We start from the raw sequence: 27,178 nt of genomic DNA on the forward strand, positions 1-27,178 counted from the left end.
GCCAAGCCAGCCCTGGCATTCTGTCGGTGTTTAACTTAAGCTGCGCACCCAACCCCCATTTCCTCAAGAAACAGTGATCCCTTTGTGTGTGTGTGTGTGTGTGTGTGTGTGTGTGTGCGTGCGCGCGTGCGTGCGCTCACACGCGTGCATGCGTGGGTGCGTGTGTGCGTGTGTTAGAGAGAGAGTGTGTACATGTGTGCATGTTGACATGTTTGCTGAAGGTAGAAAAGGGCCACAATAAACTAACAAGCCTTCTTCAGAGGCCTGGCAAAGCAGAGGGACAGGGAAGGAAAAATTGCAGCAATGGAGGTGAACTGAGCCAAGGAGTGATCCCGATGGCCGTTGGGCCTTAGATCTGTACACTGTGTCTTATTTATTAATAATGTCAGCATGGATTAAAGGCCCAGTGGTCACGATCCAAGGCAGAGTCTGGAGTCTGGGGCTCCCCTCCTGCAGGGCCAAGAACAGCTCTGCTATAAGGATACTCGCTGGAGCCACGAGTATTTACAGCTGGAGCTGCCAAAGATGGTGGCAGGACCAAGAATCAGGAGGAAGTTGAAAATCCAGGGCATGTGTGACTGTATGTGCCCGGCACTTACAGTAATTAAACCCTGACTTGTCTATATTGTTCTGATGGAAATATCCCACAGCCTAAATTGTTAGTCCCCGAACAGCAGTGCAGCCAAGAACACCACGCTGTTTTTCACGATATACTTGTTTGTAAAACTACAAAGAATGCTTTCTCTGTTGTTATGCCAAGTGCAAAGGAGAAAGTACCCCAGCCAGCCAAGGGTTGGAGAGGGAAAAACACATACCCTCCTCCACTGTGTCTGCCTTCCATTCCCTCAAGAACCACCTAATCTGCCTGGGACATAGTCCTAAATACCATCTCCAAGGAGAATGGGCTAGATAGACGAGGAGCTTTTTGACCACTAGATGGCAATAAAGAGTCTTTCAACAGCTTTGTTTAAACCAAAACGGCTGGCAATTTTACTTCCTAGTTTCCATTATTTCTTTGAATATATAAAATCGGTGAAATAAGCAAATTCACCAAAACATGGTTTAATCATTTAATCAAAACATATGCTTATATGTAGCTGCTGAACCAGGTAAATTCATTTTTGCTTAAATTTAGCTCAAGAATATCTAAGGGGCGTTTACAGGAACTGGAAGGACACTGGGAGGGAACCAGGTCCCCGAACTCTAGATGACACCCCTGTCTGGTAACAGACTGCACCGTTTGCATTGTGACACTAATCAGGGAATGACAAAGTTCTCTCATGAAGATGAAATTTTATATGAGATTCACCGCTGCTTTTCAGAATATAAATTTTTAATTCCTCACAAGCCAGTGGGTCTAGGACCCTTCCAAACATTTCAACGGGTTTTTGTTTGCTTGTTTCTTTGTTTAAATATTAGCATGACTATACTGATGCTGAAAAATAAAAATAGCTTACTGATGGCTGTTTCATTTTCACACATGTCTAGCAATGGAGTCAAAACTGAAATGATAGCCCAGCACAATAGGGGCACATCTGTGATCCCAGCATTTGGGAGACTGAGGCAGGTGGAGAGCCAGCCTGGGCTATATAGTGAGACACTATGTCAGAAGCAAACAAAGGGAATGACTGTTAGTGGACAAGAAAAGTCAAACAACCAAAAGGGTCTTGCCAGCAGTACCACACAGGACAATTTTGTTTCATGTATACCCTATGCTAAAGCCTTTCACATCAGAGCCTCATCAGAGGCCGCATGAAACCTTGCCTCTGGGGACCCTTGAAAAGTAATCGCTGTACTTGTTGCCCACAGAAGTTTGAAGGTGCAATGGAGAGGTGCTATGGGGTGCATGTGTCTCCACAATGTGATTTCCCCTGCCAGCTGTGGAATTGCTGAGAGTTGAAACAACTACGATTTTAAATAATGGGATCTGCTTGGTGTTAGAATCAGTGAGGCTTAGCCACTCACATTTGAGACAAAGAAGTCATTTGGAACAGAACTGAGACCCTGTATGACGGTTTGAATGAAAATGACCCCGGAGACTCCTAAGTTTGCTGGTAGAACCTGTTTGACAAAGTTTGGGAGGCTTGTTGGAGGAGGTGTTTCACTGAGACTCCTGCTCTTCCAGTCCCCTCTCTCTGTCTCTCTTTCTCTCTATAGCCATCACTCTCGCCCTCTCTCTCTCTTTGCCTCCTTCTTGCAGATGTGCACTCTCAGCTCTTCCTGCCAATGTGTTTGCTCCACCATCAAGGACTTTAACTCTCTAAAATCATAAGCCCAAATCAAGCAAGTTGCCTTTGTTATAGTGTCTTATCCCAGAATAGAAATATAGTAAAGCTGGGAGGGGTTGGTGAGTTCCAAGATAGCCAGGCCTGTTACACAGAGAAACCCTGTCTCAAAAAAACAAAACAACAACAGCAAAACAAAAGTGAAAAAAATTAAGACAGGCTCTCTTTGTGTTGTGCAAAAGGGACAAGTAACTCAGCCTCCTAAATACTTCTTCACAGACCTCATAAACAAAAACAAAGCAACACATGCTGAGAGGCTTTACCAGGCTTAACACAACCAAGTTTAAGAAGAAAACAGGAGGCAAGGGAAGACTAGGCTAAAAGTAAACATAAGACAGGTCACAGGCCTGCCCATGTGGTATTCAAATGCAGAAGAGAGGAGGCCCGCAGCTGAAGGAGAACTGAAGTCTGGGCAGCCAAGACAGACTATGATCATGTTTTCCCAGAGCTTTGAACTTTCTCAGCATTTCCACATTACTGAGTCAAGTCCCCTAGGAAGACATCAAGTCATCCTCCGGTTTTGCTATGAAGTCCTTCCTTTGAGCTCTCACTCCTTGTTTTGATATACAGTAGTCCATCCCTTTATTTGCAATTCCATTTGACAGAGTTCCCATTACCCACCGTCGACCACTGTTCAAAAACACTAAATAGGAAATTCCAGAAACAGGTAATTCAGAGCTTTGAAATAAGTCTTATTATAGTATGTTGCTATAATTATTATATTTTATTTAAATGGCATCAGGATGTCCCTAAAACATGTCTCTATGTTTTCTTTTTGGTGAGACAAAGTTTCTTATTGAACCTAGAACTTACCACTTTGGCTAGACTGACTGGCCAGGGAATGCCCAGGGGCCACCTGTCTCCACTCCCCAACTCTCTGGTTACAGCTATATGCCACCATCCACAGATTTTATACAGACACTGGGGATCCAAACTCAGGCCCTCACACTTGTACAGAAAGTGTTTTAAGAACTGAGCCAACTCCCTAGCCCCACAATTAATGTATTTTAGTATTAGTTATCATCAAGCTTTTACTGTGACTAACTTGCAAATTAAAATTTTTCGGGCTTCTTTGGATACGTGGAGAGACATGGCTCATTTAGAATTACTTTATTTAGAACTGGTGCTATCTGTGGTTTTTCTCAGGCACAGAACAGCATAGAGCAAACTACCTGCAGGTAGGAAACAGATGCTTTTCCTGTAGATGTGGCTTGACTCACAGGCCTCCGGACTGGCTGTGTCTATATGTGTGCTCACATAATGCAAGGGAAGCAGAGACTAAACATTATAATTATAGAATACTTTCTATATATATTTTCTAAAGAAAGTTACATGGAATAAAAGATTATGTAACCAGCTTATATATTATGCTTTAAAAGTGTTCATTAAGCCATAAAACCTCTGAATACATTTTTGGAACTAGAAATATTAAAGACCATTTTCTCTAATCAAAATGCAGTAACATCAGACAGAAAAGATAAAGAAAACCTCGAGGGATTTAACAGCATTATCTTTAGATCACAGAGCAAAGCACTGCAATTGTAATATGGAGAAAGTAACAATGAGGAAAATTCCATATTACCACTATGTATATGGTTTATTAATCTTTGCCAAATCACCATTCAGGGGAAAATCAGAAATCAGTGCAGTGTTGTATTGGGCAGCTGTCAAAAGAGTTTGGTCCCTCATGTGGGAGAATAATACAAAAAGATACAAAGTACATGCTAGTTCATCTGAAATCAGGGCCACTTACAATAGACATAATATTTCCAACTATGTTAACTCTCCTCTTGAAATATCTAGACTTCTGTGGAAGGCATGATTCCTAAACCTTTTCTGTCTGTTGAGAAGTAAATTTACTCTCAGTCTATATATGACAACACCACCGAGCAAGATCAAAATAGATTTCTGAGGCAGTAGGGTGGATCGGTGGGTAAAAGTATCTGCCACAAAGCCAAACAACTTGAATTCAATCCCAGGGATCCACATGCTGGGAAAGAACTGACTCCCACTGGGTATCCTCTGACCTCCATGTAAGTGCTGTGTCATGTGCTCCCATCAAACACACGTGTGCGAGCACACACACACACACACACACACACACATACACGGCATACACTCAGCATGCACACACGCACGCACTGGTTAATTAATTAAATTTTCTGAGAGAGGAAGGACAGGTTTATTTTGGGAGCACAGTTTTCAGTGATACAGTCCATCACACTGGGGAGGGCATAGTTGCAGGAATAAGGATCAGCTGTATTTTTCATGCACATGTCATAGATTCTTGAAATGAACTTGAAACGTGACAATTAAAGAAACTGAGGTAAAAACAACAACAAAAAAGGTGGTCTACTTTACCACACAATGACAAGCAACACATTCTTTTAGAAAAAGCTATGTTTTCTTGGGATGGAAGAAATCCCCTAAAAATTCACTGTCAATCTATCTTCTTAAAATGTTCATGCACATAAATCATTTCTACTCAGTTCCCCTAAAACCTTCCTCCTAAATTGTTGCATCTCTAGTCTAAACATTCCCAGTTCTATTTCCTATCTGCCCACTGCCCTCATAATGAAGTGTATTAATCTTTATATCCACTAAAAACTCTGTGGCTAGATTTTAGTTTATAAGAACAGAACATTTCATTTATCCCAGTAAATACTATCCTAGATTAAATACATTATTCTATTCTATAAGCTTAATCCTGATTCAAAAAAAGAATAATTTATTTATTTTTATTTTATGTTTGTGAGTATATTTGTTGCCTTCATTTATGTGTGCTACATGCATGCTGGTGCCTAGAGAAACCAGAGGCAAGTTTTTGATTCCCTCAAATCCATATGGTTATGAGCCACCATATGATTACTGGGAACTGAACCTGGGTCCTCTGCAAAAGCATCCAGTGCCCTTAACTGCTGAGCCATGCCTCCAGCTTCCTGATTCTGATTTTTTCTCATACTACTATCATCCCAAGTACACATCATCTTCAATTAATAAGATTTTACACAGGACAGAGCCAAAGAGAAAGCCTGTTGTCCATGGAAATTAGTTTTTAGGCAAACCCAGTTAGCCAATTATCTTCATTTTGTTGCAGCCAGAATCTTCAGTGTTATACTAAGAATCACTGCCGAGTATCTCACTAAGTCAATTTCATTTCTGAAATTTAAAAGAAAAATAAAACCACCAGGTCAAAGAAGAAAGTAAGACAGGAAATATTTGATTAACAAAATTCTCAGTGGCTCCATAATATCATCTCCTTCCAAAAGTTTCTAAATCATCCCATTAAAAATATATTTTAGAATGTTTACCATGATGCCAGATGAGCCCATCAGTCACTGATTTCTCTAATCCACCCCTTGCTCCTTCAGAATATCAACATTGAGTCTTTTCTGTTATCTGGATCCACTGCCCACGGTTCAGAAATACTGTTTGCAAAGTCCCTGTGGGTCTCTGTGACAGGGAACTTGTTCAAAATAATACAAGTTTGCTTGGTGCAGCTGGCTTTCTATTCCTGCTCACTGTACTTTGTTCCACCCTTTTCAGATCAAAGTCTTATCATCTGGCAAAGAAGACAGTCAGACATTAAACAAAAACAGAACCTTCTGTTTGTTCACCAACAGTATTCTTCCCATGACCCTATTCAACAAGACTTTGCTAATTTTTGTTAACCTCTGTACAATGCAAGGTACTAGGATTGTTTTGTTTTGGATTTGCTTGTTTGTTTGTTTGGTTGGTTGGTTGGTTGGTTGGTTGGTTGTTCAGGTGGTTGGTTGGCTTGGCTTTGTTTCATTTTGTTAAGACAAGGCTATTTATCTCAGGCTACCTTATCATGATCTTCCTACTTCAGCCTCCTGAGAGCTGGGATTTCAGGCATGTGTCACCATGCTCAGGTCAAATAGCTATTTTTAAAGACTTCTGATTAAAGTGTAAATTACATACCTAAGTACACAAATCTTAAGTATATTGGGTAAAATCTAACATGTGGGTTCACTCAGAGACACCACTCACAGTAAGATCCTGGATGTTTCTGGCCCCTCAGAAGACCTTTTCATGTCCCTTTCCAAAAACAGGCCCTTCCTAGGATGACAAACCATCCCAATTCCCTCAGAACTACTTAATTTTAGCAATGAAAGTGCAATATCCCAGGCAATTTCGCAATTTTGGCTCAACAGAAACAGTAGCGCATCCTATCTCCTCCTAAAAGTAGTCACTATTCTGGGCTGAACCACCTAGGATTATTTTGCCTGTTTTGAACTTTATTTAAATGGAATAATACAGTACTAGAATATTAGAATATTATCAAGTCATGGTATGTATCCATGCTATTATATGAATCAATGGTTCGTTTTCTTTTTCTAGAAGTATAATAATCTATTTTTGATAATACAAGTTGCATATTCTGCTATTGGTGAATTTTTTAGTTGCATTTACTTGGGCTATTGTCAACTGAAATTGATGTCAACATTTTAATGTATTTATATTCTGACTGCAATTTCTCCTCCTTCCTCCCCTCCCAGTCCCTCTCCCCTATTCCCCTTCTGTTCCCACCCTCCAATCCACTCCTCTGTTTCTGTTTAGGAAAGGGCTGGTCAACAAAGCATGGTATATCAACTTACAGTAAGATTAAGCACCTCCCCATGAATTAAGGTTAGCAAAGAAACCTAGGATAAGTATTAGAGTTCCAAAAACCTGCTGCTATTCCTACTGTTAGGAGTCCCACAAAAGGACCAAGCTACACCACTGTAGCATATGCAGAGTGTCTAGGTAAGTCCATGTAGGCTATCTTCCTGTTGGTTCAGTTTCTGTGAGTACCTATGAGCCCAGGTTAGCTGATTCTGTGAGTTTTCTTGTGGTGTCCTTGACCCCTCTGGCTTCTACAATCCTTTCTCCCCCTCTTCTGCAGGATTCCCAGAATTCTGCCTAATGTTTGGCTGTGAGTCTGCATCTATTTCTATCGGTTGTGGGATGAATCCTCTCTGATGACAATTGGGCCAGGCACCAATCTGGTTATAGATGATGGTCAGATCAGGATACTTAACTGCCATTGCTAGAAGTCTTAACTAGGGTCATCCTTGCAGATTCCTGCACCAGATTTTTACCTGACCCAGAAATGTCCCCCATTTCCACTAGCCTCTTTCAGTACTCTTCCCTTACATCCCCTAACCTGATGGTTCATGTTCCCATAGCAACCACCCCTCAGTCCACTCACAAAATCTCTTCTACTTCCCCTTCCCAGGGAGATCTGGATACCCTCCTCCCCAGCCATGAACTTTCATTGCTACCTAGCCTCTCTGGGGCTGTGGATTGTAGCATGCCTATCCTTTATTTTACAGCTAATATCCACTTATAAGTGAGAACATACCTTGTTCGTCTTTCTTGATCTGGGTTATCTCATTCAGAATGACTGATGTCAATAATCTTATATGTGCCTACAGTTGAGCTTAAGCACGACAAAGTGAATTTCCCAGGCCATACATATATATGGACAGAGTCTGAAGGGACTGCCAGTCAGTTTTCCTATATGCAGTATGCATATGCTTCTACCTATATGCAATGGAAGAGAAGATACTGACTTCTCTTTCCTGTCTTCATCAGATCACTATTGTTAATTTTGAACTTCAGGTATTTCAGTGGGTGTCTAGCAGTATCTCACATGGTCTCACTTGCACTTTTTGATAGCATGCTAAAGGGCCTGTTTTCGTGTATTTATTGGCTTTTTTGATCTTTGATAAGGTACTTGTCCATTTTGTGACGTTTTCTGTGTTTATTATTTATTCTCACAAATTATATTTATGTTCTGAATACAATTTATTTATCAGATATGTGTATTATGAGTAGCTTCTTATAAATCTTTATTTCTGCATAGACCTGCCAGTATGAAGAAGATTTTCCAAGCAAACGATCCTCCTACACAGCACCCTCAGCCTCTGTTCACTGGGAAGTAGAATGACAGGCTAAGAAGTACACAGTCTGGGACTGGAACCAGGAAACGCACTATAACCTTCAATGACCTACTCATAGTCACCTACCAGCTAGGTCTCACCTATTAAAAGTGTCACAGTCCCCCAGTATAGTAAGTACCACCACCTTGGGAACCAATGTTCAAAACATGAGACTGTGGGGAGCATTTTCAATTCAAACTAGAAATGGTTTAGCATCTACAGAAGGATGTAAAGCCCAGGTTTTATGTAAATGCTTTGCCATTTTGCACAGGAGGCTTGTTATACATATAGGGTAGTCCTGGCACTAATCCCCCATGGATACTGAGGAAAAACTACTCGTTATAAAAATCCATAGTCTCATCCAACATAGCAGTTCATGTCTTTAATCCAACACTCATAAGGCAGAGACAGGTGGATCTCTGAATTTGAGGCCATCCTTGTCTACAGAATGAGTTCCAGGACAGCTAGGGCTGTTACACAGAAAAATTCTGTCCTGAAAAAAAGAACAAAAAATCATATTCTCTATATATTTGTAAAACTCAAGGTTGGAGATGTAGATCAGTTGCAGAGTGCTTGCTTAACATGTGCAAAGAAAGCCCTGAGTTTTATACCCAGCACCATAAACAATGAAACAAAACATTAGGAATTTGGTGTGAAAATCACTGATAATGGAGGCAACAACTGTGAACATATTGGAGTTCTTCCTTCTAGATTTTTTTCTAGTTATATTTAACTTGGCTGCAGATGAGTTCTATATGTAATGTTTCCCTATGGCTCAATCGCATACCACATCCTAGTCCTCTTGCTATTAGAACACTAAGCAGCATTTCATCATGTTGATACAACGCAATTTAGTTTGCTATTGCTGAATGCTGTTATTGCTTGTTTATTTTTTCACTTGTCAAAATATACTATGAAGAACATGTTAGTGCAAAGACTTTTTTTTAATCTTGTTATGTCCTTGGGGCACATTTCCTTTTCAAAACTACCACAGACTATGAAGTGGGCCAGGCCCACTACATCCACATTGAGGACAGTTGATCTTTGACACCTGAGACATTCTTGCTCCCATTTTATAGATGGCAAACTAAGACATATGTTCAAAGCTTAGACAGCTAGAAATTTCAGAACTTGGATTTGAACACAGACCTTTCTGCTGACTCCAGAAATTGCAGCTTCAAACACTGCTTACTCTCTGTTGCTTCATTATGTTAATGTAGAAGAACTACTGACCACAAGGACATGGGTGTTTTTGCACTAGAAGGGTGTGTGTGTGTGTGTGTGTGTGTGTGTGTGTGTGTGTGTGTGTGTGTGTGTGTGTGTGTGTGTGTGTGTGTGTGATCTTATTTGGAAGTCAGAGGACAACTTCTACCATGTGGGTCCCAGGCATCAAACCCGGCAAGTGTTGAACCATCTTGCCACCTTCTCCACCAACTAGAAGTTTTAGAGTATGCTCATAACATCTTCATGAGCCATAACCTTTGCCTCTAAGATTATGTACATTAACAAAAAATCTAAAGTCTTAAATATAACATTCAAGTGACTGTTTGTTTGCAGCTTGCTTTTCCAGTCTTCTGGGTGACTCCATGTCTACGTCATCCAGGCAAGAGATAGCCTTCAACTCTACTCCTTATATTCCTCTGTTCTCTGTTCAATTCTGACCCTTCAACCTGAAATGCATTGACATGAGATACCCACCTACTCAAATCCATCTCAGTCTTCAAGGCCAGGCGTATATCACCACTTCTGTGAAGCCTGTGAAGCCTGTCCGGATTCCCCTATTGCTCTGCTTTCCTGTAGCATTTGTCACATTCTGTCCCACAGTAAATGTTGTGGCAGATGTTGTACCCTGGCTCACAAGAGTACCAATTCCCTAGAGGTAGGGACCTTCTTATGTTCATGACCCCTACTTTATATAAGACACTGTACATAAATTTTGAGAAAGTTTTTTGAATGAATGACTAGCTGAACTCTCAGTGTGAGCTTTTTCCTAATGTATGTGCATGATTGGAGTGGTATGTTTGGGTTGGAAGAAGACTCTCCCATTTCTTTCTGATTGTATCTTAAATGCACTGGCTGGAGTTGAGCCTAGAGACAATCACAGTGAGTTTGGACTGATAACACTTCCTTCCAGTGGGTAGGGGAGCCTAGTTTGGACTATTCTTGGCTCTGTGGCCTCTCTCTCCATTGCTTCTGGGACTACTATCTCATGCCCCAGAAACTGCTTACTTTTTTCTGCCCATAGCCCTTCTTTCCATCATAAAAAAGATAGTAGATGGTACCCTATGAAGCCTCCCAGGATGCACAAGAGTGGGGATAGTAACGAGAGGGAACATAGGGTTAATAGAGAAAATGGAAGGAAGCCACGGTGTCTGGGTCTATAGCTCAGAAAGAGAGCACTTGCTTAGGAGTTTCAGGGCTCTGAGTTCCATCCCCAGCCCCAAAAAGAAACATCCCATGATTCCTCCTCTATATTTGAACCCCGCCTGATACATGTGGTCCAATATCACCTGAAGAGCTCAAGGAGGAGTGAAGAAAAAGCCTAGCAGTATCCCCCATTCTTAGGCCAATAAGAGTGTTTTTCTGATGATCAGAATTCTCAGAGCCTCCTGGACCAGAGTTGTCAGTCATGCTTAGCTTCCTATTTTTTTTCATTAGAAAAAAGCAGAAAAGAGAAAATCAGTAGCCCATAGAAAGAAATGGCCCAGTGGAGAATTATGATCCACTTTAGCATACCTGAATCACAGTGACAGATCATTAAGTAATGTTTCACTCTGCATCAGCTGCCCTGCCTGCCCCAGCCGTCAGCTGCTTTGCCGGCCACAGTGATGATTTCATCTGCCAGAGTGAAAATCTCTGAGCAACCCACAAATGCTTCAGTGGCAAAGCCTCAGCAGCACTGGGTTAGAAGAAGTTGCAGGACAGAACAGGAGGTGGGAGGAAAGAAAGACGAGGTCCCAGCAGAAGAAAGCCAGCTAGGCCTTCTATCTGCCAGGTAGTCCAAGATGTCAACAACCCAGTAGGCACAACCAAGTGAGATTCTGGATACCAATGACTTGCCAACAAGAGGGAAGGGCCTGACTAGGACTATGGCTACACAGACACCAAGCATGACAGAATAGGATGTTGAGCTAAGATGGTCACCTACATGACAAGGCAAATATGCTAAGACACCATTTGTTTGGTGGTGGTGTTTTTTAAAACAGGACCTCATTCTGCAACCCAGGCTGGCCTGGAACTTGGTCTTCCTAATTTAGCCTCCCCAGTGCTGGGATTACAGGGCTTGAACCCTGCCAGCTTGACTGTAAAGGATGTGCTTGTAACTATCTCATTGTTCTGCATTCTGGAGGTCTGTGAAATCCAAGCTTGGGGTGAAGGTTGTGTACCCATCCAAGCAGAAATCCCTCCTCAGGTAAATGGAGTACAAGGGTGACTAAAGAGAAAGAGGCAGTCAGTTTGGAGAGGTGAGACAGAAATATGTTGGAAGGCTTTCGTAGAGGCAGAAAAAAAAGGATAAAGCCACCCGTAAAACTTCACACATCAAGTAGCTCCTCATTTCTCCTCTTCTGGGAACCCTTCCCAGCAGCAAAATGGACCAAAATGTCAACCCCTCTGCTCCTCAGAGAACAACTTATAGTCTCTGCAAAGTACCAAGAATCTAAACAAACAGAAACTCTGCCTAAGAAAAGACGTCATCAAAAGTGAGAGGACCTGTCTTACATAGAAACTAGGTCTTTGAGAGACTGAACCTGTGATTTGAGGAATACCTCCCGTATTATTTACTGGTCCTAACAAGTCATTCAGATAAATGAATATGGCTTTAATGCCTACTCAACTGTCCTGGGTATGCGACCCACTCTAAGATGTTCTAAGACAAACTCCAAATTCGACACTTTCCATGGGCTCATTTCCCTTTGTGGGTGACTTTGCACCAATGACATAATTTCAGAGAGCAACTTACTAAGAGGAAAGAGACTTACCATAAGCCTTCCCTGACTGACGGATTTCACAGAAAACTTGAAATGATTTAGGGACCATCTTCTTGCAACTTCCTCTCCCTCATCTAGTACATGTAACAGTAAGCTAGGAAGATGAACTCTGCCTGGGAAGTCACCTGTCTGAAAGTGACAAGGGTGTTACTGGATTTCTATATGATTAAAATCATCCATGTGGTTCCTTCAAAACCATCACCATGCTAGAAGACACTTTATAGAATGGAGATTGACACACCAAAAACACTTCCTGTTGTGTTAGCACTTCAGAGAAAAAAAAATACACAAAGGAACTTTGTTAAAAGAACAAAATTGGAGTAGGCATAGAACTGACAGTTGTTTATCCTGATAAAATAAAAGAGGTGTTTCCTGTTTTGAATAAAGGGAAGGTTTAACTAGCCATGACAATTGAGACAATTATTAAATTCCATTGTCTTAATGGTAGCCCGTTGATTAACTGTGGTGAATGATTAACCTCATCTCTGTTTTGCAAGCATAATTAACAGCCAAATCATGTAAAGGGTATTCAGGTGTACAACTGGAAATAGGTTTATTTGAATTAAAGTTTTCTCCATGAGGTTAGGAGAGCTTGAGAACAGCTAATTCACTCGGCGTAAAACTTCATTTGTTGGACATTTCTTTCAACATTCTAAAGCCAGTTGTTGGATGTGACCTTACTGAGAAAAGCCAGTCTCTGATCTTGGGGTGAAAAGCCATACTTCTGATCTTAGACTTTCTCAGAGTGTATTTCCATCAGAACAATTATTCAGATGTGTTCGGCAGTGACAAATCTTCACCTTCCGAGCAATATTTGCTGTTGGAAACACAAAGTCACTCAGAACAATCATGGGTGATTAATACACAAATTGTCTTAAACATAATGTGGTTTTCTGGAGCCCAGGAGGCTAAATGCTTAAAAATAATTTTTGAATGTTCATTCCTGTGAGGTGAGGAAAAAGGCAATGTCTACCCTCCCGAGGCAAAGGTTAAGTTTCGGTAGGTTTGGGACTCCCTGCCCTAACCACTGCCTTTCCTTCAGTGCCTCAGTGAAGCCACCTTTCCCTGAACTGCTCAAGCTGCTTGGTTTCCGTAGGACAATGAACACAGGGAACCCACTCTCTGGAAAAGGAATTTGTGACGGTGCTGTCTCAGTCTGCTTTCCGTTGCCCCCAATTTTTAAAGAATAGCTGTTTGTTTCACTAACGCGTTTTGAGGCTGGAAAGTCCAAGAATTTGATACTGGCATCTGGTGTGGACTTTCATGCTGTATCATGAGCTGGCAGATGCATCACATGAGGAAACAGAGCAAACATGCTAGCTTGGGTCTCTCTTCCTCTTCTTTTTTTATTTTTTGTCTTTTTTTATTTTTAAATTTAAATTAGAAACAAGGTTGCTTCACATGTCAATCCCAGCTCCCTCCCCTCCTCCCACACCTTCCCACTAACCCCTTCCTCCCCTCCCCCAATCCCTACTCCTTTCCCCAGGGAGGGTGAGGCCTTCCATGGGGGGTGTCCATAGTCTGTCTTTTCATCCAGGACAGGGCCTAGGCCCTCCCCCAAGAGTCCAGGCTGAGAGAGCATCCCTCATTGTGGGATGGGCACCCAAAGTCCATTTGTAAATTAGTCACTAATGCCATTATTGGGACTACCCTCTTGACTTTATCCAATCCTAATTACCACTCAAAGGTCCCACCTACATGTACTGTTAGTATATGTCTTTGGGAATTAAAGTTCCAATCATGAAATTTGAGGGTCAAAGTCAAATCATAGCACCATCTCTGACTTAGAACTTAGTATAGCAGCTTAGGGACCTTAAGCTCCAAGACGAAACAATGTTGTAATTTTTGCTCTAAATTTTCTTTCATGAGTCACCAATCACTTTGGTCCACAGCATCTCTTGCTCTCTTCATGGCTCTATCCTAAGACCACCTTTCTCAGGTGGATCTTCAAATCTAAATCCTCAAGGGGGGGGTCTAGGTAATGAGCGAACTTTACCAACTGCCCCATTAGGAAGAGTCCTTACATTGGACATTTTGTATACATCAAAGACAGCCTTACCCTCCTTCTCTAAGCAGGCAACCAGGGGAAGGGAGCTTCCACTAGAAGTACATGGACAGCAGTGTGGCTGGCACTGTTAATTCTCTTTTGAAGCTATTCTTACTGTGTAAGAGCAAAGAAAAAGCAAGCCTCAAACTTTCAAAGAGGCAGGGTTGGCCTCCATGCCTCCAGTGCCCCAATTCCTACATGGCCCACTATGCCCTCTCCTGTGCCAACAAGCAGGATCATTCTACCCCCTGTGCCCCACCCAGGGGTTTCCACCCCCTCCTCGGCAACCCATGGATCTCTCCTCCCCCATTCACCTGGACTCCCAATCCGATGTCTGTGTCCCTTACAAGAGTCCAGCAACCCTCCCCATCCTAGGTCTCTCTCTGTCTCTCTTTTGTCTGCAGGGCCTGCCCAGTCCCTTCCTGCGCTGCCCTTCGCAAAGACTCTTGGATCGTGTGGTTCGCCGCTATGCTGAAGTGGCTGATGCTGGCAGTATCTTCATGGACCATTTCACTGACCGGGACAAACTGCGACTCCTCTACACCCTGGCTGTGAATGCACACCCCATCATCCTTCAGGTACTCAGTGACCCCCACAATTCCTCCAGGTTATGTTATCACCTTGGACTTTCAGAGCCATCCCTGGGTTGATTTTTCTCCCCTTCTGCTTCATGTCCTGGGGCCACAAATCTATGCTAGTACATTTACACCATCAGGTAAGTGCTTGAGAGCCTTGGCAGTTAGTGAGGAAAGAGGTCTGAGAATGCAGGGCTGTATATGTAGGTAGCAGGCAACAGCAGCCAACTTTACAAGTCGAGACATCCAGGAAGGGCTTTGTGAAGGGAGGCAAATTTAATCTCTGCCACTAAGATAAATAAGTTTTTAGCAAGTTCAGGGACTGGCAAAACAGCCACTCAGATATGTACCTTGGAAAGGAGGAAACTGGAAATGGCATAATTGAAAAGTGGTCAAATAAATGAGGATGTACTAGGGCCTGGGGACAGACACAATTTAGTCAAAAGGATAGACACACTTACCATGTTAACAGGCACACATAGAACCTGTAGAGCTAGGATTCCCCCAGACCAAGGATCATCAGGACAAGGACACCTAAGTCACATAATGGACAGAAAGGACATCAGAAGTAGGAAGGGAGGAGAAGGAGGTGAAAGAAGAGTAAAATGTCGAGGAGTGGTCAGAGAGGAGGAAGAGCTCGGAGAGGAAAAAGGGAGGAAAAGTTGTCCATCGTGGTGGTACAGGCTGTATGATGAGACCATCTTTTAAAATACTGTAATCTAAAAATACAGGTAGAGAAGAAAGGATCCACAACAAAGACAGTTTCTAAATATTTGCCAAAAAGCTAATGGTTGACTGCATGGTGAAGACTGTTGGTTAGTTGGTTCTTGCGGCATTCCAGGTGTTGTGATGAAGATTTACTATCATTGTCAGTTAGTTCTCACTGCAAGCCCCCGGAACGATGTTAGTAACTGACTGGGGCTCAGAAACAAGTGTTTTAACCACTGCCAGCCAGGAAACCTAAACCCAAAGACATCAGAGACATCAGAAACTGCCCTCTTCCCACTAAAACCTGCCCGGTGTCTTTGGCATTTGACATACTAGTGGCAGAGAAGGAGCTGCTATTTGCCCTACATGCTCAGGGGTCTTCTTGGAGGTCTTTTACTCACAATTCTAACTTTTGTTGGCACCTTGGTTATCCCAAGGTCTGGCTCCTGAGATATCTGACCTGAGACCATGGGGCTGAGAGACTCCACTCAACCCTGGGCTTTACCCAGAAAGAATGCAGTATGGGATCAAGGAGTGGCTTTACACATTTAAAAAAGGTCAGTAGTTCCAGGTTGTCCCTTGGAGACACATAGTATGTAAGGTGCCCCAGGTAGGGGAAACTAAAGCGACAAAGAGCAAGATTCTTTATGACATGACTTAAAGGGGGTAGAAGGTAACAGAGAGAGAGAGAGAGAGAGAGAGAGAGAGAGAGAGAGAGAGAGAGAGAGAGAGACAGAGACAGAGACAGAGACAGAGAGAGAGAGAGAGAGAGAGAACCTTGAAGTCTACTTTTTGTTTTATTTTCTGCAGTGCTGTAGATGGGACTCAGGGCCTTATGTGTGCCAGATAAGCAGTCTTCCACTAAGATGCACCACCCAGACTTACTTTGTTTTCTTAAGAAGGCAACAAAGAGGAAAGTGGTGATTATAGTTTTCATCATCAGTTCTGGACACAGCTCCATTGGAAAAAACAAAGGTCAACAGTTGAGATTCTAACATGGACAGGGAATATTCTACATGGTCCTACTAATAGATGAATACAGACAGTCAATGGCTACTGAGAGAGGGAGAATCAGTCTTCTCCATGGACAAACTCCCACATAGATTGTCCAATTCCAAATGGACACCTCTGGTGACATATACACATGAGTAACACTAAATGGATTCAGTAGGTTGTATATACATGTGTGATTAGATATGTATATAAATATATGCATCTTGGTGTAGCAATAATAAAGAATAGATCATGAAATTTGGAGAAAGAAGGGGGACACAGGAGGAACTGGAGGAGGAGGGGAGGGTGGGAGTGATGGAGATGTGGAGTTTGTTTATGAAGTGCAAAAAAAACACACAACAAAACATTTTTAAAAATTGTCAATAAAAATCCACCTAGGATTCCCTCCTCACTTTGTGTCTCCCAAATCCATAAGTTGAGATTCTTTTCCAAGGAGAAAGGCTGGTATACCCCTCCCCAGACCAGTGTTAGTCTATCTGGAAGCTTCCCGACAGTTGAGAAGAATTTTTGAGTGTGTAGTCACCTGAGCCATGCAGATTTGCTCAGCCTAGCAGTGGGGACAGTCACCTGCATTATTCTTGTCCTATCACAGAACCAGGTACTTTCATTGTTCTGTTTTGTTCATTCACTTATTCATGAACTTTGTTGACCAAACTGGCCTCAACCCTCCTGCCTCATCCTCCTGAACAGCTAGAACTACAGGCACACATCATACCCTATTTGTAATGTACTATTACTATTATTGTTGTTGTTGTTGTTGTTATTAATCCTTAAGTTGCCCCGAAATTGATCTTTTATAAGTTTTCCCATTGCTTCATCCTAAGCAATAGTATCTTCGAAAGTGCAAACTAATTATATTTTTTAAATGACACAACTTAAAAAAAAGATATTCCCTGAATCATGGGTACCACTGAAAATCACTGAAGGTTGGTTAGCATACTCAGGTCCCACTTGGAGAAACGTGTAAAATCTGAACCACCGCACACCAATGAGAGCAACCTCCTTCCTGAGTCCTTCCATTGGCAATACACTGCAAAAGTGGGGGAAGGGCAGGGGCCTTACCATGTTCCAAGAGGTATAAAAAGATGGAGAAATGTTTTGCCAGCATGTTTGGAGATCCAGGCTGGCAGTGAGATTATTTGTGTGTGCTGTGAGCTAGAGGTAGAAGCAAGCTGCCTCTGTGAGATTTCTCTCTGTGTCTAATGCCTCTCCTTCCGGCTTGGCAGATCTTCCCTGGGGCTGAGGGCTGGCCACTGCCCAAGTACCTGGGCTCCTGCGGTAGATTCCTGATCAGTACCAGCACCAGACCCCTGCAAGAATTTTACGATGCACCTCCAGAGCAAGCCGCTGACCTTGCCTACCAACTCCTTGGGATCCTGGAGTCCCTAAGGAGCAATGATTTGAACTATTTCTTCTACTTCACCCATGTTGATGCAGACATGTTTGGCATCTTTGACAATGGGCATCTGTTCATCCGGGATGCCAGTGCGCTAGGCGTCATCGACAAGCAGGAAGGTACTCAGCATGGGCTGGGCTCAGCAGCTGTCAAGGGGGATGTCCTGGTGTCCAAAGCTAAGGAGGCATCCTGGGCCTTTGTACTCTCTGTGTGTCACAGACTAATCCAAGTTTTGGGAATGTGTTTGGTCATAGAACAATGTCCCCTCAACCCCACTTGAATTTCTGTTTCATCTTTATTTCCAAAAGGAAAGGGAACTTGGCCTTGCCTGAAAGGCGCATTGTGCACGGTGGTTTGAACCCCTGATGAGCAGTCTGTATCTCATTCACAGGCCCCTCTCTCCCTCAGAGCCTTTCTCCTCGGATGCTCTGAGCCTTGATCTGAAACATAACTGCTGGCCTGATGCACTAGTACCCTTTGCAGTCACTGTTGACGTAGTGACTCTGTAAAGTTCTAAAATTACAAAAACAAGGAACTGAATGAGGTGTATGAACAGTCATGTTTCTCGCTCTTTACAAAGGCTCTGCCAGTGTTCTAGAGGCCATTAAGCCCCAGTTTCTCAAGGTGACCAAATTTGCTGAGCCCAATGACAGGACAAAAGATTTTTCCTATTTCTTACACTCTTTAAAAAAGAAACAAACAAAAACTGCAAAAAATAGAGAAAACAAACGCTTTCTTCACTTCCTGATTTGCCTTTAAGAAGAAAGGTTGATCCCACAAACATCGGTCCCATTGCCACCTGCTGAATGCATATTGTGGATGACATATTTTCCTCCCCGACTTTCTATCCTAAATGTGCAATTAAACAAATCTTAATACCATCCTCAATTTCCTAATTCATTAGTAACAGGAAAGTAACAATGTGATTATAATTTCCACAAAACTAGCCAAGCTTTCTGATAGAGACAATTAGGTTTCCCTCACTTGGACCTTAGCATAATTGTAGGACAGTGTTACTCAATGCTGTTCTCCAAAGGGGCTGTTGTATTCCTGAGCCCTAAATCTTCTGGTGATAGGGAAATATTTAGAGACTAAACCACTTCAATCAGCAATTCTAATTGGCAACGCCCCACCCCAGCCGCCTTCCCATCTTCCCCTCATCCCCCATCCCCCCTACAAGAATAGGTTGTACAGTATCTGATATTTTTCCATCTCTCTTATAGGCAGCCAAGCAGCTGCCAGGACTGGAGAGAAAGAAGACATTTTTAGCTGCCTGGTTTCTGGCTGCCAGGTCCAGCTGTCCTCCTGTGACACTGTCCCTGAGAAGCAAAGCCTGGTGCTGGTGTGTCAACAGTTGCTGCCTCAACTTCTCCAGGGAAAGTTTCCCTCCCCCGAGCAAGAGGATATAGACTCTGCTCTCAGCCTGTGTAGCAAGGATTCTAGCACAGACATGGAAGTTTTAGGGGCCACCAGCCGGCTGAAGGACATCTTGAGACCGCTGAGAACCTGTGATCCCAGATTTGCCTACCGCTACCCAGACTGCAAGTATAATGACAGATTCTGAGTGGCTGAGGCCTGACTAGCCTAAAGGGGCAATCCACAAGTTCTTCCGTGTCCCTGATTGAGTTAATGCCAAATTGGAAGAAGCAATCCCATTTTGCATATTGAAGTACATTCCTTTCCTAAGAAACACTCAAAACTAGTGAAAGAAACTCTGACACTGCATACTTGACACCACTGGCTAGGACACCGTGGCAGAGTCAGGAGGTGAGCATAGGAAGACTCAGATGTGAATGCTCCATTTCTTTGAACCTCTGTTTTCTCTGTACTCTACCAGGCTCTCACAAGATTAAGAAAACAGATGTAAAGTGCCCAGAAATACAGTCATGATCCACAAAGCATGTTCCAGAAGCATACGTCAGGAGGCTGGTATAGGTAGAGGACAGGGTGAAGGCAGGGGTTTAGGCTACTGGAACTTAAGCTCTCATTCCTACTCCCTTGCCTCTGTGAGTCTGAACCCAGCAAAAGGTAAGCAATGCAAGAAAGATGGTCTGGCTATCTACCAGACCAAGATGGAGCCATATACCAAAGGAGCTCCATATCTTCCATGAACAGATCTGTTTTATTGTGCTTGTATATTCAGGCTAGCCCGAACAGGCTGTGGCAGTGTGCCTGCAGCTTAGCCACAAAGATAGATTTCAGAGCACAGAAGCCTGGGGGCACCAAGTAGGTTCCATTGCTCATTGTAGCTGCAGCCTGGGGCCAGGGTCTGCTCTTTTCCATACCACATGCTCGAGCACAAGACCTAAGGAGTCCTAGATTTTCATCCAAATGCAGCCTTACAAGTTATTGTTTTAAAAAAATTTTTTCAAGGTCAACCAATGGAATGCATTTTCCTCAACAATGATTATTCTGTACCTTTAAAATGTTTAATTATGTGCTATGGGCCTCTGTGCATGCCTCCTTAGCAATCATAGAGGGTTTTTGGGCCTTTGCCTAGCCTCCCTACTAGGCCTCTACTCCTGGGGATTGTTCAGTCTACCTCCTTTCTTCCACCTCTAAATCAGCACCTTGGAGGTCAGAACACCGAACTAACAAGCTTCCCTGTACTCATAGGGAAACAAAGGCCCAGGGAGGAAGGGATTTGCTGCGATAATGCTGAGGACCTCCCTACCAGTTCATTCCCCTGTTGCCTTCCCTATCAATCTCAGACTCCCATCTTGAACTATTCAATTCTAATTTCTAATCTCAATCACATTTAAGCATGAACCCCATCGTGGGTTATACTGGATGACCTTTTGATTTTGCCTTTATACTGCTCCAGACATTGTCCCTGGCAGCCACACTATGAGACTGACAGGCCAAACTGCTGCAAGAAGTGGCTTGTCATGCCTGAGAAGCTTTAAAACTGATGTCCTCTGGCTGACTGTTGAGAAGGAAGTCTGGCCACAACTCCTACCTGCATTAGCACACTGGCTTGCTTGCAATACATGCGCCCAGCCAGTCTCCCGACAAGAACCCAGGAACTACAGCTTCACACTCTCCAAAGATGCACATGCACATAAGACTGTCCCCAAGACTCTCCTGTACACAAGCCAGTCCTGGCCTCTCTCAACAAAAGACTGTGAGTGACTTTGAGTGAAGCCCTGGGAGAATTTAAACATGGAATTTACCATAACCCTACTCTTACCTCTCTACCACCTATCTGTGGAGCAGGCAAGAAGGGCGAACAAATGAAGAACTCTCCTCCAGACCAATGACGTGGAATACTAAAGAATGGGGCTGCTGACTCTCGGAAGGGAGCACAGCCCTAGATACCTCCTGAATCAGGACAAAGATATCTTATGTCCTCCTTGATCAAATCCTAGGAGAAAGCAAAGAATAAAACTACCCGAGTAACCCCAGGGCAGTGGGATACTTGCTTTTAGTACAAACTAAAGCAAACTCTGTGTGTAGGTGTGTGCGTATCTGCAGAGTAGGCCGAAGGGGGACAAATAACTGTAAAGCAGGGCCTAACACTTTGGAGTGGCCTGGAAATGGCTCCCGAGCTAGCAGTTTTTGCGTGATTGGGAGTTTGGAAAGTTCCTTTCCTCATGCATTTTGAGGACAAAACAGACATGTTCTTGTTGTCGTGACTGAAGATCACAGACCCCTCCTAGGTGCTATCTCCGAGGGACATGCTCCCCACTCTCTGCCATCTGTTGATTCTCTGCTGCTCCCTATCTGTGACACAAGGGACACCTCTCTCTCCAATGCAGGCAGCACTGACTGCCAGCCCTTTGGGCGCTGCCTGGGTCACTCAGTGGCTTCACTCCAGGCCACACCCATCCTAAGGCATATCCATACCTAGTCACTAGGGCTTGACGAGATGTAGTATCTCAACCAATTTGGCCCACTTAGCTACAACTCTGATGGGTAATTCTCATTCCAAAACTTTCCATGCATCAGACCAAGAATTTGCTGGGCCTGCATCGTAGTCTAACTTGCCCCATCCCTCTTTATCCTCTGAATTCTTTTCATGGGTGTTGGCTAAACAGTTTGTGCCCAATAGCAGCCAAAATGGTAGCTCCAGAAAAGTATGTTCACATCTTAGTTCCTAGAAACTGTGATAATTACCTTAAGGTTAAGGATCCTGGAATTTTCCAGGATTATCAAAGTAGGTCCTAAATGGCAGCCCATGTGTCCTCATATGAGGGAGGCAGGGGGACTTTTAAGAGAGAAGAACCGATGATGAGAAGACAGAGGTTAAGATTGGAATGAGGCAGGCAGTGGTGGTGCACTTTGATCCCAGCACTTGTGAGGCAGAGGCGGGCATATCTCTGTGAGATCCAGGCCACCAGCAAGTTTCAGGGTAGCCAGGACTGTTACACAGAGAAAACCTATCTTGAAACACCAAAAACAGAAGGAAAGACAGGAAGGAAGGAAGGAAGGAAGGAAGGAAGGAAGGAAGGAAGGAAGGAAGGAAGGAAGGAAGGAAGGAAGAAGGGAGGGGAGGGAGGGAAGGAGGGAGGGAGGAGGGATTCTTTTGCCAAGGATGTCCCCAGCTGAGACTCCTAGAAATAGTGGAGAGGGTGTCTGAATGGGCCTTCCCCTTTAATCAGATTAGTGAATACCCTAACTGTCATCATAGAACCTACATTCAGTAACTGATGCAGTGACCCACAGCCAACCACTGGACCGAGTTCCTGGAGTTTAGTTGAAGAGAGGGAGGAGGAATTATATGAACAAGGCGGGGTCAAGCTCATGATGGTGAAAACCACAGAGACAGCTGACCTGAACTAGTGGGAGCTCATGGACTCTGGACTGACAGCTGGGGAACCTGCATAGAACTGAAGTAGACCCTCTGAATGTGGGTGACAGTTATGTGACTTGATCTGTTGGGAAAACCTGGCAGTGGCACCAGGACATATTCCTAGTACATGAACTGGCTTTTTGGAGCCCATTCCCTATGGTGGGATACCTTGTTCAGCCTTGATACAGTGGGGAGAGGCTTGATCTTGCCTCAACTTGGTAGGTCAGACTTGTTAACTCCCCAAGGAAGGCTTTGCCCAATTAAGGACTGGATGGGGGTGGGAAGGGAGGAAGTGGGGACGGGAGAAGGGAAGGGAGAGGGATCTGGGGTTGGTATGTAAAAATGAAAAATAAAAACGTTTAAATAAAAAAATTGGAATGAGGGCAACTATAAACCAAGGAACTCCAGCAGTCCCCAGGAACCGAAAAAGACCAGGAATGGCCTCTTCTGCAGATCAGAAGGAGCATGAATCTTATGCTACCCTAATTTCAACCCAAGAGCTGTGAGGAAATACAATTCAGTTAGTTTGTACTACCTCCTGAGAGAGGATTTAAATGAGTCCACAGGACCCAAGATAAATGGTAAACTAATAAATGGTATTTGTTAAGGAAGCACTTACACAGATAAGGGTAAATAACCGCTGCGGTCTTCCTGCTCCAGAAGGTGCAGTCTCTGCCCTTCTGATGCTCTCACCACAACCCAAGAGAGCAAGCCAGCCCCTTCTCTTCCTTATAAGGGGTCACATCTGAACACCTGAAGCCACGCCCCTAGGATGTGGCCACCACTGCAAGTACGCTGGCAAACCAAGATGCCACCACAACCTCCTTCTTAGTAATTTGTTTGAGAAACTTCAGGAATCCACTACATACTCCAGAATCTACTGAAAATCAGCTTCCAGAGAGCTGCACCTGCAATACTCATTCACAGTCTCCTGTGCGCAAAAGGAAAGTAATTCTAGGGCTGATGACATAGTGCACTGGTAGAGCACTTGCTTAGCATTCTTGGGGCCCTAATTTCAGCCCCCAGTACAGCAAAAGTATGTTGTGGCATGGGGAAACATAGGATGTGTCCCCATCCTGGGCTGAGGGCTTCCTTCCTCCAAAGCTGTAGACACCACTGAAGACTCCGCTCAATCCTACATTTATGCAGAGCCTTTCTTTTTTTTTTATTTTCCAGTTTAAATTTAGATAAGAAACGAGGTTGCTTCACAAGTCAGTTCCAGGTCCCTCTCCCATTCCCTCCCCTCCTCCCGTGCCCTCCCCCCAAACCCCCCCCCCGTTATCCCCTCATTCCCCCAGGGAGGGTGAGGCCCTCCATGGGGGTGTCCATAGTCTGTCATTTCATATAGGGCAGGGCCTAGACCCTTCCCCAAGAGTTCAGGGTGAGAGTGCACCTCACATTGTTCTATGGGAGTCCAAAGTCCGTGTGTATACTTGGGATGGGTACTGATCTGCTGCCCAAGGCTCAATAGATTACCTAGGCCTCCTCACTGACACCCAGATTCAGGGGGTCTTGATCAGTCCCATGCTGGATTCCCAGGCTGATGCCTGGGATTCAAGAGTCAACCTTTGTCTGGTCAGCTGTTTCTGGGGGTTAAACCAGCCCAGTCTTAATCCCTTTGATCATCAGTCCTCCCTCTCTGTTACTGGCTTTCTTGAGTTCAGCTCAGTACTTAACCGAGGGAGTCTGCCTCTTCTTCGATCAGCCACTAAATGAAGTTTCTGTTTCCCAGACTCTCTGGCCATAGGATTGTAGGCTGGCACTCCCCAGATCTATGTCTAAAATCCATATATGAGAGAGTACATGCCATGTTTCTCTTTTTGTGACTGGGTTACCTCACTCAGGATGGTTTCTTCTAGTGTCATCCATTTGCCTGCGAATCTCATGATCCCATTATTTTTTTCTGCTGAATAGTACTCCATTGTGTAAATGGAACACATTTTCTCTATCGACTCTTCAGTTGAGGGGCATCTAGGTTGCTTCCAAGTTCTGGCTATTACAAATAAAGCTGCTATGAACATAGTGGAACAGACATCTTTGTTGTATGAATGGGCATCTTTTGGATATATGCCTAAGAGTGGAGTTGCTGGGTCTTGTGGTAGGTTTATTCCCATTTTTCTGAGGAATCTCCATACTGATCTCCAAAGTGGCTGAACCAGTTGGCACTCCCACCAGCAATGGAGGAGTGTCCCCCTTTCACCACATCCTCTCCAGCATAAATTGTCATTGGTGTTTTTGATTTTAGCCATTCTGACAGGAGTGAGATGGTATCTGAGAGTTTTTGTTTTGATTTGCATTTCCCGGATGGCTAAGGATGTTGAGCACTTTCTCAAGTGCCTCTCAGCCATTTTAGACTCCTCTATTGAAAACTCTCTATTTAGTTCTGCAGCCCACTTTTTAATAGGGTCCTTTGGTGTTTTGGAGACTTGCTTCTTGAGTTCTTTGTAAATTTTGGAGATCAACCCTCTGTCAGATATGGGATTAGTGAATATTTTTTCCCATTCTGTGGGCTGCCTTTTTGTCTTGCTGACTGTGTCCTTTGCCTTACAGAAGCTTGCAGAGCCTTTCTTGACAGGCCAGTCACCACAGATCACTTTCTGAACCCTGTCCCTGAAATTCTGGTCCACACGCTTGTGCCACTTTGAGTGTGGTTTCAGGAAGATCTGTGTCCTGATTGCCCATCCAGCTGGGAGCTTGCCGAGTCTGGGCGTGATGTGGGGGGGAACTCTGTGTTCCCCATGACAAGGGAGGGCTGGCCACAGAGCAGAGGCTGAGAGCAATGAATGTCTTCTTCAAACCTTCCCTACATTGTTCATACACCATACTGGCTACCCATCAGATGGAACCACTTCTCACCAGGCAAAAGACAGATGCGTCAATACTCAAGAGATTTCAACCAGAATAAAATTATCACCAGCTAGTCTCTACTCCCTGGGATTAGAGTGGAGGCATTATTTTTCCAGGTTATATCAGCCACGCCATTCAGCCCGTAGGTCTGGCTGTATGGTTTGTGGAATTCAACGAAAAATGGAAATATGAAATGGACCTATACACAAACAACTAATGGTTGCAAGGTGAGACAGCAAAGCTAAGCTGAGGCCCTCTACTGTGTAGCTTACAGCTCACCGAGCTGGCGCAGGGGGTAGACTGCACATATGGATTCTCCTTACACTTGGCATTGAATGTTGCTGGCATTTGCTGAGGGCTCATTTATCCTCCACATTGAAGGGCAGCAAGTGTAGGACAGGGTGAAATATAATATAGGCCTATGAGTTCAGCCTCAGCCAGCTACAGTGATCAGGAGGTTATAAAGACAGCCCAGCCCACAAGTCTGACTCAGCACAGGAGAAAGCTGGCTTCAGTGTGTTGTTAAGTGTGGCAGTATTTTAGTCTCCTGTCTGTGGTCTTGCCACATCTGACTTCTGCCTGTAGGTGATTCCTTAAGTCTGAACATTTTCTCCGGTGTTACATAAATACTTTGTTGGAGCTGAGGTCTTTGGGGAAAGTCTTGATCTCTGGGAACAGACTGGCTTGCAAACCATGAATGTCCTGTTTCTGTGTAACTTTAGCCATGCTATTTACCTTTTCCAGGACTCATTTTCTACATGCACAAAATAGAGATGAATGGATTTTCTCTTGCAGAAATGTTGTCTCCTTTAAGTGACATGGTCTCTATTTGAAAGGAAAGTACAGAGGCATTCTCCATAGAGAACACAGTGACATCTTGGAGAAAATCCTGATTCCTGCCCAGGGAGCCCCACAATACCTCTGGCTGCTGACAGTCTGACTGTGGCCATTTTTGGTGCTTCTCCCATCCAGACCCTGGGTTGGTAATGAAAGGCAGCTAGGCAGCTTCTATGCCCACCTCTCTCCCTAGCCTGGCCCTCCAGCAGGCTCAGAAGGGAATCTTCCAAAGTACATGGTACAGGGAGCTTTACCAAGTCCATCTGTGCTTATTATGTGAAGAGAAATGAGGACATGTTGGCCCCATGAGCACTAGCCTCCTAGCTAATTCATGGTGATGTGCGCCCCCCATCCACTGCAGGGGCAGTTCACATGTATTGGCCCAACTGACCTCACAAGAGCATACGGTTTTCTCTGATCAGCTTGCAGCTCTTGAAGGAGTTTCAAACCATAGGAAAAGCTTGGCACCCAAGTAGGGAACAACAGCATCTGCAGACACAGCAGCTCTCCAAGAAAGCAAGCTGGAGGCATGCCTAGTAAAGGCGTGCTATGTCAGTGACCCACGCATTCTCTTTGTAGACACAGTAAAGAGACAAGGACACCCTTGTTCCACTCAGATGAACAAAAGATGACTTCACGTCTGGACTGTGACCCTAGAGCCAGCATGGCAACACCAAGGGAAAATTGGCTCAGGGAGCAGACATGTACCCCTTTAGATCCTGCCACAATCCTTATTGCAAAAA

At 43.9% G+C, this 27,178-nt stretch overlaps 1 protein-coding gene across 1 annotated transcript in view; it reads left to right on the forward strand.

Moving 5' to 3' along the window:
- Nucleotides 1-21,363, forward strand: part of Dipk2b (divergent protein kinase domain 2B) — a 36,224-nt gene extending 14,861 nt beyond the window's left edge. The window contains exons 3-5 of the mRNA XM_005080539.4: nt 14,671-14,844; nt 17,790-18,078; nt 19,183-21,363. Of these exons, the coding sequence (XP_005080596.1) occupies nt 14,671-14,844; nt 17,790-18,078; nt 19,183-19,523 (804 nt within the window). The 3' untranslated portion in view covers nt 19,524-21,363. The remainder of the gene's footprint in view (nt 1-14,670; nt 14,845-17,789; nt 18,079-19,182) is intronic.
- The last annotated feature ends 5,815 nt before the right edge of the window (nt 21,364-27,178 follow it).

The sequence above is a fragment of the Mesocricetus auratus genome, unplaced genomic scaffold (genome assembly GCF_017639785.1).
Source record: "Mesocricetus auratus isolate SY011 unplaced genomic scaffold, BCM_Maur_2.0 Super-Scaffold_100033, whole genome shotgun sequence".
Taxonomy (NCBI): Eukaryota; Metazoa; Chordata; class Mammalia; order Rodentia; family Cricetidae; genus Mesocricetus; species Mesocricetus auratus.